Raw genomic sequence first — 16,209 nt, forward strand, 5'->3', positions numbered from 1 at the left:
GATTTAGGGGCAAAACTCCTTCAGTGTCTGCCCCAGCCTTTGCCCCACGAGTGCTCTTTGTCATAATTCCCTGTAGCATTAGTACTTGTGCACTGGCTGCTAACCACAAGGTCGGCATTTCAAAACCACCAGCTGTTCAGAGGGAGAAAGATGAGGCTTCCTGCTTCTGTAGAAATAGAAAGTCTACTACTGTAAAGAGTTACCGTCTTGGAAACCCAGTTCTGCCCTGTGCTATTGAGTCAATCTGAGTTGGAATTGACTTGCAGGCAGTGAACTTTCTCTTCCTGGCTTGTATCCTGATTTGCAGTTGTACATTTATAACCCCGCTAAAATGCACACATGCTTCATGACTGGCGTTCTCTCTGTTCTATTTCCAGGAGCTACCCTCATGCCTGACCATAGTCCTTATGCCAAGACTGATTAGCTGGGAGATGGACAACACCTCTGAGTGGCTGTTGTATAGCCATAATCTCCTGAGAAAATAGGATTCTAGCTGCCAAAATGTAACTTACACGTGGCTTATTTTTATTTAATACAACATATTTGAGATAGCTATACATGGAATAAGATACATCCACGTACCCAACACACAGCTTCATTCAGTTCTAAGATTTTGTTGGCGGTCCTGTGAGCTGTTGATGTTGTTGCTGTCTGAAGAACAAGACATGTCAAATATAGTTGAAGTCTCTTCTTGTTGCTACCTTAATGGGTAATTATTACACTGGATAAAATGAGCTCCACTGGCACAGTGAAAGTTATGCATTGAGCTACCAACCACAAGGTCAGCAGTTCAAAGCCAGTATCTGCTCTGATAGAAAAATGAGGCTGTCTACTCCTGTAAAAATTTAAAGTCTCAATACCCCGAAGGGGGCGGTTATATTCAGTGATATAGGGTCTCTATGGGTCAGAATTGACTCACTGGCAGTGAGCATTATACTCAATATAGGTCCAGTGCATGCTTTTTGTCCTACGGCTACCCATGCACATAAGTAAAATTCTAGGGAATTGGTTTGCATACTTGTAAGCTAGATAAATATGATACTGTTCTTAAATGCTACCCAAATTCTATAAATACAAAACATTGTTGTCAAGCCATTCAGTCGATATTGTTATTGGTTCTTAACCACATTCATGCACTGAACTCGGTAGCATTGCTTTGTATGACTATACCAGTATTCGTTTATCTTTCCTCCTGGTCAACACTTTGGTTGATCACCATTGTTCACATTGCGCATAACGTAATCTACAATTAACACTCTTTTCAAGTTTCTAGAACTCTAAATGTTAGACTTTCCATGTCTATGGTAGCTACCTGGAAGTGAAGTTGCAGGGACTGAACAAGGAAAGATCACACTCCTGCCAGATCGACTCTGACTTGTAGTGCGTGAGAGCATATAACCTTGTCTTTCGCCTGTGAAGCAGCTGGTGGGCTTGAACCCTGAGCCCTCCAAGGGGAGGGAGGTGTATGTCTCCAGTTTCCTTTGATATTTCCAAAATATTCAACAACGTAGTTGTACAAAATGACACTCTCATGAGCAGTATATGAGATAAACTGTTTCTGGATTGAACACTTGGTGTCATGGCATCCGTCTTGGAGGGTGTGCTGTTACATTCTTCAATTGTATGCTTTCTTGACCAGCGAGCGTTGAGCATTTCTTCACTGGGTGGGTTGACTAATCGTGTTTCCTTCTCTGAAGCTCTCCTGTTTGCATCCATTTGCCTTTGTTATTGCATGTGGTAAGGTGCCTTGTAGTGATCCTGTAGGACTGAGTAGAGCTTCCCCTGTGGGTTTCCAAAGCTACAAAATCTCAGCTGGTGATTTCCAACAGCTGGCCTTGTGGTCAGCAGCCAATGCATATGCTACCGGAGCTTACTGACAATGAGCGAGGTTTTGGTTTCAGTGAGTGGTAAAGTGAGTTGTTTACTTTCAAGAATTGTATAAAAGGAGCTACGCTGGCACAGTGAAAGTTATGCATTGTCTGCTAGCCCCAAGGTCAGCAGTTCAAACCCATCATCTTCTCTGGGAGAAAGATGAGGCTGTCTACTCCTGTAAAGGTTTAACTTCTCCTTTAAATTATAGTAATGATAGTAATCCTGTATTGTTAATGCAAATTGGAAAGTGTGACTTGTCCTTTTACATTCTTTATGGTGTTGCTTTGTGAATACAAGCATTCATTTTTAACAGAGTAAAATTTACCAACCTATTGCTTTGTGATTTGAGCTTTTTATACCTCTTATTAAAAAAAAATTCATCTCTAACTCCATAGCCCCAAGGATACCCTCCTGTATTTTCTTATGAAGGCTTTAAAGCTTTTGCTTTTAATTTTCTTAAAATGTCTTTCTACTAATCCCCCATGATCCATGATCATCCTGTCGTCTGCAAGAAAATCATTCAGCGTCACCCTTTTGGAGCAAAGACAAAAGAAAACAGTCACTAAAACCTTCCCAGCCCAGGTCTCGGCCTTGAATGTCACCAGGGGGCCAGTGGACCCCTCAGAGCTACACCTGGCTTCGAAGCACCTCAAAGAGATGGAAACAAATGCATTGCTTATGCCGTGCTCATGACCTTCTCTGACGCCGTCCACCGATAGAGGAGATGTGTTCAAGCATGTTTTGTATGGAACAAACGTGAGTGTATGAACAGGGAACTTAGTACCAATACTTTTGGGCTCATCCTCATACATACTAGCCTCCAGCATTAGTCTCTCTATCCTGGTGGCAGTGTTTAAGAACTCAGGGGCTAAGTGAAAAGGCAGTGGCTAGAAGCCACCAGCTGCTCTGTGGGACAATGTCTAATTCTGGAAAGATTACAGCCTTAGAGACCCTCTGCCCTATCCAATAGTTATGAATCTGAAGAGACTCTATGGGAATAGGTTTTGTCTGGGTTTATTATTGTTACTAATATTATTATAATCAGCATTGTTATTACTAATCATAATATATATGTTAAATCATCTCTACCTTTTTCTTCTTCAAAATAGTCCAAACTATTGTTTTTGTGTGTGTGCGCTTTCATATAAATTTCAGAATTAGTTTTCAGTGTCCCATGAAAAAGCCTGTGAGCAACTCAACCATAAATGTACCGACGTGTGGATTACTTTGGTTCTCCTCATCCATAACCTTGATATGCCTCTTGTTTATTCAATTATTTAATGTCAATCATAAGGATTTGTAATTTAGCCTACAGATGCAACCTTGACTAGATTGATCCTTTGCTCACTTTTAGTTTATTTTGCTCTATGACTAAGGTACTTTTGTATATTATTATTACTCCCAATTATTTATTACTGCTTTGTAGAAATACTATTATTAATTCTATGTTGACTTAGCTACCTTGCTTAACACTTACCAATTTTAAGGACCTATAGATTTTCATGCATTTTCTATGTAAACAAACAGATCCTCTTTCTATAAATACTTTTTCTGCTCTTTCTAGATATGCCTAATTTTTTTGTCTTATTACATTGATTGAATTATGTTAATTGGCATTAAAGAGGAATAGTCATAGTAACGTTTTAAAATTTCACTATTAATTTTAATCTTTGCTATAGACTTTTGATAGGTATTTATCAAGTTTATAGATTTTTCTTTTGGTTCTACTTTACTAATAAACATAATGAACATTATATTTCATAAAATGTTTGTTTGACAATTACAGAGATTGTCATTGATTATGTAATTTATTAAGGTTATGTAATACAATGATAGATATTCTAATGTTAAAAATCCTTTCAGTCTTAGGATAATATATATTGATTACTGAGAATATGCCAGAGAAACACATTTTCCTTCCTAAAGTACAGGAAACCTGATGATTTTTGTGCAATCATTTTTCTTATGTGATTTTACATCTATATATGTTTATTTTGTTGAAATTTTTATTATTTTGCTGGAACTTATAGGACATGTTATAGTAATAAAATATTTTGCCACTTTTACTGTATATATTATCTATTAATAAATCTGCATGTAAATATATTAATAAATTATATATGCCAATATGTGTAGATATTAGTGTACACACACATACATGAAAGGGCCTAAAATTATTCATGAAATGGATTTTTGTTTTGCTCTTAATTCTAGCCCCAATCCAAGAACATGAAGAGAGCACAGAAGAGATGTGTGTTAGTCTGGGTACAAATCCAGGGAGACTCATGTGTAGAAGAAAGAGTTTTGTATACAAGAGCAATTGAATATTGAGAGAACACCCCAGTTCAGTCCAGATCAAGTCCATAAGTCCAATATTAGCCCATATGTCTGATACCTATCTATAAAGTCTTCTTCAGACTCAGTAAACACAGGCAATGATGCCGAATGCAGGAAGATCACAGACCAGTGGGTGCAAGTCCTGTGGATCCAGTGGTGGTAGATGCATGTCAGCGCTGGCAGGGGTCTCCACGTGCCTCCTCCAGATCTCTGGGCACAGGTTCTATCAGCATAGTGCCATGTGTCTTGTCAGTAGAGCATTTCTCAGGGAGTGAGCAGAGAGAGAGAGGGTCTCCTGCTTCCAAGGAGGAAATACCGCAGTTCCAGAATCCTCAGGAGGCCATGCCCACACAGGGGCCTCATTGACTATATCCTGATTGACGGCTAGACGCCACCCTATCCTCTTAATCCTCAAATCAATACCAGATTATGTAACTACCACAATCTGAGTGCTACAGCAAAGTTTGGTGAAGAAACTAGTTGGTGTCTGGTTATCAGAAGGACTAAGTCAGGTGTCAGCTAAATCCACGTGGAAGAAACACACCAGCCTGTGTGACCAAAAGATTGCAAATAATATAGACCAAATTAATCAGAACTTAAATTGTGAACACCTGGTTTTCAGAAGGCCAGGCATGACAGCAAAAGCCCCAAGTTCATCAGTAGGGACCATACTTGGATTACAACTCCGGTAAATCTCCTCCAATCAGAGTTGAGGGTGTGAATAGTCCTGTTACAGGCAGAGAGCATTGTAAGCTTGATTACGTGAGTCATGGGTTCAAAGACAATACCTTGTCGTTTGATCTCCCTTTTGACCCATTTTAAAATGGTTCCGTTTTTAAAAGGTGAAGGGCCATACATGTGGCGTAAGCCCTCTGGCCGTGGGTCAGGGTTGTGAATATTCTTGCAATTATGCAAACTGTATTAGAAAGTGGATTGTTGCAGATGCAGACAGGTTAGATTTTAGCGCCCTATCATTTGATTTCCCTGAAGTTCCATATAGAATGTTCTCTAGGCTTTTATATTTTCTGCTTTTTTAATTGAGGTTTGAATCTATTTTACTTTGTCATTGGTGTTAGTTTTTGTTTTTTAGAGATGTTTTTCTGTATATGAACTCCAGGCTAGCTAAATCTACAGAGACAGTAACTGGATGGTAAGGGAGTTTGGGGAGAAATGGGGAGCTACTAACAATGAGTACAATAATGAAGAAATTGTTCTAAACCTGATGCGGTGACAATTGTACTTTTCCTGATGGGACTGAACTATAGAATTGTTTGGTATATGAATTGTATGCCAATAAAACCATTGAAGAAATCCATGGGAAAATTGCATTATCTTTTAATTCAATTTTCCACAACTTTTTGAAAAAAATATACATATGTTAGCTGTATTTTTTTGGACAATTAAAGAAAGAGTTTGGAAAATATCCTCCAAAGTACATCTATGATATGGAAATCTATGATCCCAGGCTTCCCAAGGTAATCTGATCCACTGCTATAATTCCCTTATTATTAGGGTGGTGAATCACGCAGGCCACTTATCCAGAGAACTCATAACACCTGTAGCCAGATTCCTTGGGAGACAAAAGGGAATTGCTCAAGTTGACTGGGTACTGAGTGGGCCCGGGAGGGCTTGTCTTCCTGGAGGTGATCCTGGGCAGCACTGAGAGAAGACTGGCTGGTGACGCAGCACAATGAAGATGGTCCTTGGCTTACAGCCACTTTCGTCTTTTCTGATAGTTTCCTGTTCATCTTTGGCATCCTTTCTGAGATTTGCATGCATGCAAACCCTTTTGTAGTTCTGATGCACTGCAAAGAAATAGCATTCTGCGCTGTAATTAGAGTTTGCACATAAAACCTTTTGTAGATCTCATGCTATGCAAAGAAACTATGTTCTGCTCAATAATCAGAACTACCATATTACAAAGTCATTTCAGTGCAATTGTTCTTGGCGGTAAAGTGCCAGAACAGGGTGGAAATATGGTTTTGATGGTGGTTGAGCAATCTTGTTTCTTTATATCTGTCCTACTTAAATGTACATATTCATGTAATTATTGAGAAAATAATAAAGCAATGGTATACACACAGTCATAATAATGTAATTCCCTGGTCTTTTAGCTTTTTAAAAATTCAAAAGTTGATTAAAACACTTATTGCCCATTGTTCATTCAATACTTTATGGACCAAAGACCTCATTTCAGTGGAAAATTATAAGTTACAAAGAGTATTATTTTCTCACCCCACTACATTCACAATGTGGGGAAAGATACCAAACTCCTAGGGTCTATCCATTGATTAATTGTAAAACAATAAACAAAGGGAAACAGAAACAATCCATGCTATTGAGTACTAAATCACCATCTTATGTCCTGCAGTTACGACGCATCTTCATGCCTGACAAAGAGAGTGCATCTTTGAACGTAATCTTTTCAAAGTCTAGTTAAAATATATAACTACATTTCAAGATAGATATAACAAACTTTTCTTCCCTGAAAACTTTTGCTGGTGGGTGAGGAGGGGTAGGAATTGCCTATTAAGCTTGTTTACTCGGTTTCAATACAAAAAAAGAAAGGAGAGCAAAAAGAAACACAATCCGACCTGAAAATTCATGAAAAACTCTCAACAGATGAGGACACACCAGGGAGATATCAGTAATTTCTTGGTAGAGACTGTCTTCTGGGACATCCTTCACAAAACGGTAGTCAGAGCATTCCCGAGGGTAATAAAACCAGTTTCTTCAAACTTGTGATTGATTAGATGGGGAGCAGAGGGGAGACATCAAGTGTAAATCAACGTTTTTGTAGAGTGGTTGCCTACAGCTTTCTAAGCAATTATAGTTATATGATCTAAGAAGCTGTATTCACTTTAATGCCCAAAAAATACAAGGAGGCTTCAAAGAGTTTGTGAACAAATTCTCTTATCTTTTCATTCCATTTTCCCCCATGAACTTTTTGAGAGCCCCCTTGTCCATCTGAATTATATAAATTGTTTTGTGCTGCTAAAGCTTAACTTCAGGGTAGAGGTATTTTGCAATAATCATCATGACTAGGATAATGCAAATAGCTAGTATTTTCTGACTACATACCATACACAAGCATTTCCTAAATATGAATTAAACATCAAGCTCATTTATACTCAGAGTAGATTTTCTCTCATTGTAAAGCTATGGAATCGGAGGTTTAGAAAAGTTGAGTAATTTGCCCAAGTTCACTTAAATGTCTTCCTTGGCAGTTTAAATCAATTCTCTTCTGTGAAATGGAAACAGACTGCCATTTTGGCATCAGTCAGAATATCCCCCAAATTAAATTTTCTTTGAACAATCTAAGGAGAGTCTTCTGGAATACACCAGAAATACTAGCTCTTTATGGGCAGCGTGTATTTTATTGTTAATTGGTTGCAGTAAGTTCCCTTGGAGTGAAGTTACTATATACTTTCAGAAGATGATAAGCTCATCAGGCAGATAAAACAAAAAAATCATGAATAATTATTTGCAATAATTAAAAAACAAAATGTCAACAAATGCAAAGTAGGCACATGAATGGAATTGAATTCTTGTTTTTCTGGACCCAATTTATATTAACTGTACAATGCTGCAACTACTAATATTTTCCCCCTGTTCTCAAATTTGTGATGGTGATTCTAATGAATGTGTAGGGTAAAGAATGTGTAGAGGTATGTTGGGTTATGCCTTAGCCTTCTAACAGCAAGATCAGCAGTTCAAATCCACCATCTCCTCCATGGAAAATAGATGAGGCTATCTGCTCCTATAAAAATTTAACACCCCAACCTCTATAAATGCCCTTTGCCTCCCAGCTCTTTCTCTATTTCCCTTGACTTCACTCCTGTCCCACTATAATGCTCAGTTCCCACCAGGGTTTCAGCAATTCCTCTTGGTTACATTACCCTTGATCATGCCCTACCAGGCCTCCCACACCCTCCTCACTACCAATTTGGATCATTTGTTGTTCCCTTGTCCCTGGGTTTGTTAACACCACTAACTTTCCCCCAGCTCCCCCTCTTCCATGTCGCCTGAGAACTGTTGGGTCCCATTGTTTTCTCCTCCAGATTGTTCATCCAGCCTATCTTATTTAGACAGACCTGCAGAGATAATAACATGCACAAAAACAAGACAGATCAAAACTAAATAACAATATACAACAAAACAACAACAACAAACCAATGACCAAAAAAAAAAACCCCACAAAACAAAACACAGCAAGAAAGAAAAGCTTGTAGTTAGGTCAAGGACCATTTGTTGGCCTTTAGGAGTGTTTTTCAATCTAGTCTGTTGGGGCACCATGCCCTGGCCCCAAAGTCCACCTTCAGCATTCCCTGGGGACCTCACCGCTCCATTTTCTTGCTGTTCTGATGCACCCTATTAGTGTTTTGCCTCGGTGTGGCGGGATCAGATCGGGTGCAATTCCCACATTGTGTCTCCAGTGTTGTCCCCTGTAGGGCTATGGCTCAGTGAAGGGCGTCATGTCTCATAGTGGGGCCGGCCATGTGGTCCTCTCTGTCCACTGGCTGCTCTAATTGGAAACATTATCCTCAAGGCCTGATGGGCCAGGATGTGCTCCACTCTCTCCTCCTCCCCCTTCATCTGGTCCTGTGTGCGCGATCAGATATATCCCTCTCCCTGAGCTGCAGATTCAATGCCGTCTTTTGAAATAAATTCTTCTGGAGGGAGGGGCAGTTGTCCACTTAGTATTTGGGATGGAGCCGGTCCCCCAGACCTCTCAACTGGTTTCCTACTCCACGCCGGCATGTTGAATTCACATCTTAGAGCACTGGGCTGAAGTCTGGTTCCTCTTTCCCTGTGGAGATATAAACAACACCCTCCCCTTGGGTAGGTTAGTGCCCTATGCCCCCGCTACCCATTTCTTGTTCATTACTATTTTTTCCTTTACCCACCTCTTTTTTAGTTGTCTGCCATGTGTATCCCTGTATTTTGTCTGGTCCCTGCCATATTGCCTGGTCCTCACCCCAGGAATGTTTATATACAGTAGCTTTTCCCCTATGTCCCTTTTGTATTTTTTTAAAAAAGCTTACCTTAGCAGACTCATGTTGTACTTGTCCTTTTGTACTTGGCTTACTTCGCTTAGCATGATTTCCTCCGGTTCTTCCCATGCAGCGATGTGCTTCATATGTTCATTACTGCTTTTTAGCGATGCATAGTACTCCATTGTATGTATATACCACAGTTTTTAATCCAATCATCAGTTGATGGATATTTGAGTGGCTTCCAACTCCTTGCAATTGTGAACTGTGCCGCAATGAACATTGGAGCACAGATGTCTGGCCTTGGTTTGTTTCTTGCTTCTTCTGGGTATATGCCCAGTAGGGGGATTGCTGGGTCATATGGTAACTCTATTTCCATCTGTTTTAGATATCACCAGATCAATTTCCATAGTAGCTGTACATACTTACAGGTCCACCAGCAGTGGATGAGAGTTCCTGTCTCCCCACAGTCACTCCAACACTTGTTGCTCTATTAATATATGAGGATGGGGAAATAGATCTATGTGCATATATTTATAGGTTTAGTGTACTTCCTCAATGCAAGAATACTTTTGTTAAATACTTTTATTAAATACTTCTTTTAAATTGGTATTCTATGATGCTCACCTTCTCGACACAACCACTGAAGACAAAGCACATGAATAAGCAAATGTGGTGAAGAAAGCTAATGGTGCCCGGCTATCAAAAAAAAAAAAAAAGCATCTAGGGTCTTAAAGGTTTGAAGGTAATCAAGCGGCATTCTAGCTCAGAAGCAACAAAGCCCACATGGAAGAAGCACACCAGACCGTGTGATCAAGAGGTGTCAATGGGATCATGTGTCAGGCATCATCAGAACAAAAATCTTGCCATAGTGAATAAGGGAGGCAGTGCAGAGTGGAGACCCAAAGCTCATTTGTAGGTCACTGGACATCCCCTTACAGAATGGTTTTTGGGAGGAGATGAGCCAGTCAGAGCGCGGTGTAGCAACAATGAAAAATACAACTTTCCTCTAGTTCCTAAAAGTTTCCTCCCCTTTCTCCCTCACTATTATGATCCCAATTCTACCTTACAAATATGGCTAGACCAGAGGATGGACACTGTTACAGATAGGAACTGGAAACACAGGGAATCCAGGGCAGATGATTTCTTCTGGACCTGTGGTTTGAGTGGTGATACTGGGAGCATAAAGGGAGGGTGGGTTGGAAAGGGGTAATCAATTACAAGGATCTACATGTGACCTATCCCTGGGGGATGGACAACAGAAAAGTGGGTGAGGGGACATGTTGGACAGAGAAAAATATGACAAAATAATAATTTATAAATTATCAAGGGTTCATGAGGGAGGGGTAACAGGGAGGGAGGGGAAAATGAGGACTTGATGCCAGGGGCTTAAGTGGAGAGGAAATGTTTAGAGAATGATGAGGGCAATTAATGTACAAATGTGCTTTACACAATTGATGTATGTATGGATTGTGATAAGAGTTGTATGAGCCCCTAATAAAACAATTAAAAACAAAATTTAACATCCCAGAAAAACCCCTAAAGGGCAGTTCAATTTTGTCTTACAGGGTTGTTATGAGTTAAATTGGACATTGTGGTAGTGAGTTTGTTTTTTGCAACAGTAGAGTGTGTTTGTCCCTGATTGCTGGAAACAAGTCTTTGAGCAATTTTGTGCTTTGGTTTGAGACTTCGGTGCCACATCTGATCATTTATGCTGGAAAGAGGTGGCTGCCCAGACCAGAAAAGATCCATATGGCAAGCCAATATCAGCTAAAATAAGGAGACATGATTTAGTGTGTCATTCAAGAGACTGAGACTTAGAGATCTTCCCGGCTAGTAAAAGACATCTATGTATCTGAGATCATATCACATCCTCTGGGAGCCATCTCAGACCTTGCCAATTTCTTTCTTCTTATAATAAATCCATAAGCATTAATAATTTCCATGTGTTCTCTGAAATATTCAGTGAATTATAAACCTCAAAGGATAAGGGGTCCCAACAGGTAAAATAATGAGGTTATTCTCCAGACTCCCATACATGTAGCTAATGTCTGCCGCGTTGGCAGTCTAAAGGGAAATGTATTTTTACTTGTGACACCTGACCTCACTCCAAGGGGCTAGGGTGATTAAAAAAAAGAGTGTACATTTGGGTAGCTGGTGAGAGTAGTGATCAAGAAATGGGAAAGTAGAAACTTGATGAATCTCTGCATTTAGGGGATTAGATTCATGCTGGCATTTACCTCTAAAGTTCTTCATGAAAAGCAAATACGAAAAAAATGTATGTAGAAGACACACTACGTAGTTATTGTTCCTAGCAAAATGGGGGTGATAATTTAGGGTCTTCTGGAAATGAGTTGTAAACCTGAGCCAACGAAGGTGAGACATTTTGATTGGCTCAGAGGATGGGATGTTGTGAAAGATTTAGAGTGAAAGCAGTAAAAATACTGAATTGGAATGAGTAGATAGCAGGGAAAAGGAGAGAGATCAGATCAGAGACGGAATACATTGTCTAAAGTAGATGGAATAGGAAGATTGGAGGAAAGTATTGATGAAGAACGCATTCAGACTAGCAAGGGATGTGTTTCCAGATTGGCCATTGGGATCTTTGGAGGTGGGACATCATTAAGCAAAAGAAAATGAAGCAAACCCCCCTGCTTTATGAAGACACCGTGCAATTCATCCATGTAAGTGTGCAATTCAGTGCTTTTTAGTACATTCACATTTGTGCAACTAGCACTATAATTTAGAACATTGTCCTCACAACAAAGAAACCCATTTCCTCACTCCACAGTTGCCTGAACCACCCCTCCCTCCATCATCACTAACCCAACTCCTTCCCCTTGGGCACTGGCCTCTTCTGAGCAGTTCATATAAGCGGATTTCCCTCTATGTGCTTCTCGCCACAGACGTCTTTCATTTCGATTAGTATTTTCTGTTTCATCACTATTTTACAGTCATCAGTAATTCTTTTTTGTTTCAACAATTAATTTCATTGCCTGAGTAACACTCCATTATATGAATATATTCCATTTTAGTGATTAATTTATCTGTGATTTTATAGACATTTCAGTAGGGCCCCGGGGGTGCTGTGGGCTATATATATATACTGAGCTGTTGACACAGGTCAGTGGCTAGACCCGGTTGCTCATAGGAGAAACATGAGGCCGTGAGACTGTTGCTCATTAAGATTTGGAGTGGTAGAAATGAAAGAGGCAGTCCTGCTCTCTGCTACAGGCTCAGAACCAGGGCCATGGCAGTGAGTTTGTGGGAAGCATTTGGGTTAGTTCCACTTTTTGACTAGCAAGAATAATGCTGCTCGAATATAAACAGCTGTGTCCAAGTTTTTGTGTATGTTTTCATTTCACTTGGAATTTTTGGGTCCTAAGCTAGCTCCACATTTAACATTTTTGAATAGCTATCAGACTGTTTTTCAAAGCAGCTGCACTATACTTCATTCCACCCAGTGGTATATTAAGAATTCCAGTATCTCTACATTCTTGTCAAGACTTATTATCCATCCTTTTAATCGCAGTTATTTAATTATGATATATCATGGTGTTGCATTTATTTCCCGGATGACTAAAGGTCTTGCACATCTTTTCATGTACTTGTTAGGCCTTTGTATGTCTTCCTTATAAGAGTGTTCATTCAAATTCTATTTTCTATTTTTAATTGGATTATTTAACTTTTTATTGTTGACTTGTGTATATATGCGAATGGTCTACAGCAAGCATGCAATACTTTGATGACACTAAAAGGTTATTGTGTATAGATGTGGAGTTCTGCTGATGTAGTGTGTTGGGCTCCTCACCTTAAGGTCTGCAGTTCAAAACCACGAACCGCTCTGCAGGAGTGAAAATGATGCTTGCTACTTCCATAAAGAGTCACAGTCCTGAAACTCACAGGGGCAATTCTTTCCGGTGCTATCGGGTCCCTATGAGCTGGCCTTGACTCAATGGCAGTGATTTTATCTTATGTATACATTTGTTACCCTAAGTATAGATATGTTTATAGACAGGATGTCAACAAAAGATTAGAAGGAGCCACATCAAAAACATTGACAGTGGATTTTATTGCTTGTGGGTGATGATTTACAATTTTTTATTTTTCTTCTTTGCGTTTATCGGGAATTCCTAAATGTTCTTTATTACTTTTCAGATAAGGAAGAAACAGCTATTTGAAACAAGAAGAAAAGCACTTCTTTCCTCTTGATTTGTTTTGACTACTTCCAGATTAAAAAGGAAATCTTTGGGGTTTGAATGAAAGCTTACAGAGCACCTTAGATTTACATTTATCGACTTCAGTGCATTTCCCTCCATTATTTTAGTTATAATCCTCAATCCCTCAGTACTCTTCCCACATCCTCCTTGAATGCCTCATTTCCGTTCGTGCTGCTTTTCTTCCCCACCTTCTGGACTTTGATTGGAAGCAAATGCTGCTCTTTTGGTTTCGTGTAGTTGGTTTTAATGAAGAGCGCATTTTTCTGCCAGACAATTGGATATCCTCCCACAGAAGGGTTCTAAGGAAGGGATGATTCAAACAAGGTGCAGTAGAGCACTGATGAAACACACATCATTCCTCTAGTTCCTGAATGTTTGTGCCCCCACCACTACCATGACCCAGGTTCTACCTTGCAAATCTGGCTAGCCATGAGAACACATTGGTACAGATAAGAATTCTCGACACATGGAATTCAGGAAAGCTAAACCCCTCAGGACAGTAGTGGGAGTCGTGATATGAGGGTAGGGGGATGGCCAGGGAGGGGACAGGGGGAGAAAGCAGGAACCCATCACAATATTGGACATATAGCACCCCTTCCCCAAAGGGGATGAATAATAGAAACATGGGTGAAGGGAGACAATGGACAGTGTAAGATATGCAATAATAATAACAACATATAATTGATCAAGGATTCACCAGGGTGAAGGGTGAGGGAGGGGGAAAAAGAGGAGCTTATACCAAGGGCTCAAGTAGAACATGTTTTGGAAATGATGACGGCAACATATGTACAAATATGCTTGATACAATTGATGTATGGAATGTTATAAGAGTTGTAAGAGCCCCCAATAAAAGAAGGCAAAAACAAAAAGAACGCATTTTTCACAGGTATTATTGTTCACTTTATGTGTTGATCTGTTGTTGGACTGTAAAGTGATCCCCAGGAGGTATAGGCATTCCAGGTTTGAAAAGAGAAGCCTGGTGGCGCAGTGGTTCTGAGCTGGGCTGTTAACCTCAAAGTCATCAGTTTGAAACCACCACCCACTCCACAGAAGAAAAGCGGGGCTTTCTTATAGTCTCAGAAACTCACAGGGAAAGTTCTGCCCCGCCCCAAGGGTGGCTTCGGGTCAGCATTGCCTCGATGGTATTGAGTTTGATTTGGTCTGGATCGGTGATAGTGATTTCAAAGTTTGCCCTATGTTTTTCACCTCCCCTGCCTAGATCCATGTGTTGTGACCTTAATCGGTGTGTGATGGAGGCCAGACACCATCTGATTCTTCTGGTTTGGGGCTAGTGAAAGCTATGGTTTATAGGATCCATTGGTCTTTTGGGTTAACGTTTTCCTTGAACTTTTGATTTTCTTCTTTCTTTCATTCTTTGCTCCACAGAGAGAGAGGGGCCAATAATTCAGTCTTAGATCACCATTCATAAGCTTTTAAGATCCAAAGTAGAATGTAGAACATTGTCTTTGGGGACTGGGAATGCCAATTGACCTAGATTTGCCCCTAAGATGATGGTCCTAACCCTAAGCTCCTTGATTAAATCTCTCAAGGATTTGATTATGGCAAAGAAGTTGCATATCCCCCATCAATGTTATATGTGGGTATCTTGATAGCACATATAAACACATATGTAGAAATAAGAAACTTCATCTGCCAAACCTAGAGATTCTTGGGGGTGTAACTCCCATAAGCCATACCATCCTGTTCACCTTGAATGAGTAAATAACTTGAGTTTTCGGATACACATTGGGCTGCTAACCATAAGGTCGGCAGATCAAAACCACCAGCTGCTCCTCGAGATAAAGATGAGGTTTTCTACTCCCGTAAAGAGGTAGTCTCAGAAACCTACAAGGCAGTCCAACTCCATCCTATAGGGTCACAATGGACTCAATGGCAGTGAGGGATCCACCTGTAAATTGCTGTCATCCCAGGGTTATGTAGACAGGGCTTTCTACTCTCACAAACAGTTACAAGCTCTGCAGGGGTCAGGATGAGTTGGCATCAAATTGATGGCAGTGAGGTTGGAGGGCAGGTATTAATATTTACCATTACTCTCTTTTACCCTTGTGTACCTTCAAATATTTTCCTTTGCTTCGGTCACATTAGGCTGACTGCCTCCTTACTGTAGAATGTTCTCTTCATTCATATTAATACTTATTGATTCTCTCTCTCAGAAGAAAAAAAAAACCTCACTGCCTTGGAGTTGGTTCCAACTCTTAGTGACCCTCCAGGACAGACTAGAACTTTTCTTTTGGGTTTCCAACAATTTGCATCTCTATGGGATTAGACTGCCTCATCTTTCTAACGCAGAGCAATTGGTGGGTTTGAACCATGTCTACACCCTAGTTAATGAATATTTTCCTCTCCTTTCCCATGCCTGTTAACCAGCAAAGAATATTTCTTCCTTGATAAAATTTCCATGAGTGTTATCATAGCCGTCTCATAAAATATCCATCCTTTTGTGATCAAATTGTTTCACTCAACATAATATCCTCCAGGTCCCTACATGTCATGCAATGTTATGTTGATTCTTCATTATGCTTTAACATTTGACAGTATTCCATTGTGTGTAAGGGAAGTTAAGTTGTTCTTAGTAACAGGAACTTAAGTTGTTTTATGTTTTTGCTATTGTGAATAATCCTACAATTACATGTTGTGTTGTTAGATGCCAGTTCTATTTCTTTGGGTGGGGCTGGTATTGACCATTTTATTTATTTATTTATTCTTTTATTTACTTAAAATCATTTTATTGTGGGTTCATACAACTATTATCACAATCCATCCAT

At 39.8% G+C, this 16,209-nt stretch overlaps 1 protein-coding gene across 4 annotated transcripts in view; it reads left to right on the forward strand.

The window, feature by feature from the left end:
- Positions 1–16,209, forward strand: part of ST6GALNAC3 (ST6 N-acetylgalactosaminide alpha-2,6-sialyltransferase 3) — a 697,085-nt gene that overhangs the window by 569,306 nt on the left and 111,570 nt on the right. The window contains exons 4-5 of one of the 4 annotated variants that reach the window (XM_075557365.1): positions 11,792–11,887; positions 13,362–15,557. The exons of 2 other annotated variants lie outside the window; for them this stretch is intronic. In XM_075557365.1, coding sequence (XP_075413480.1) covers positions 11,792–11,843 — 52 coding nt within the window. In that variant the 3' untranslated portion in view covers positions 11,844–11,887; positions 13,362–15,557. Of the gene's footprint in view, positions 1–11,791; positions 11,888–13,361; positions 15,558–16,209 lie in introns of those variants that run through there. One more of the 4 variants, XM_075557367.1, reaches the window with a different exon arrangement.

The sequence above is a fragment of the Tenrec ecaudatus genome, chromosome 1, assembly GCF_050624435.1.
Source record: "Tenrec ecaudatus isolate mTenEca1 chromosome 1, mTenEca1.hap1, whole genome shotgun sequence".
Lineage (NCBI taxonomy): Eukaryota > Metazoa > Chordata > Mammalia > Afrosoricida > Tenrecidae > Tenrec > Tenrec ecaudatus.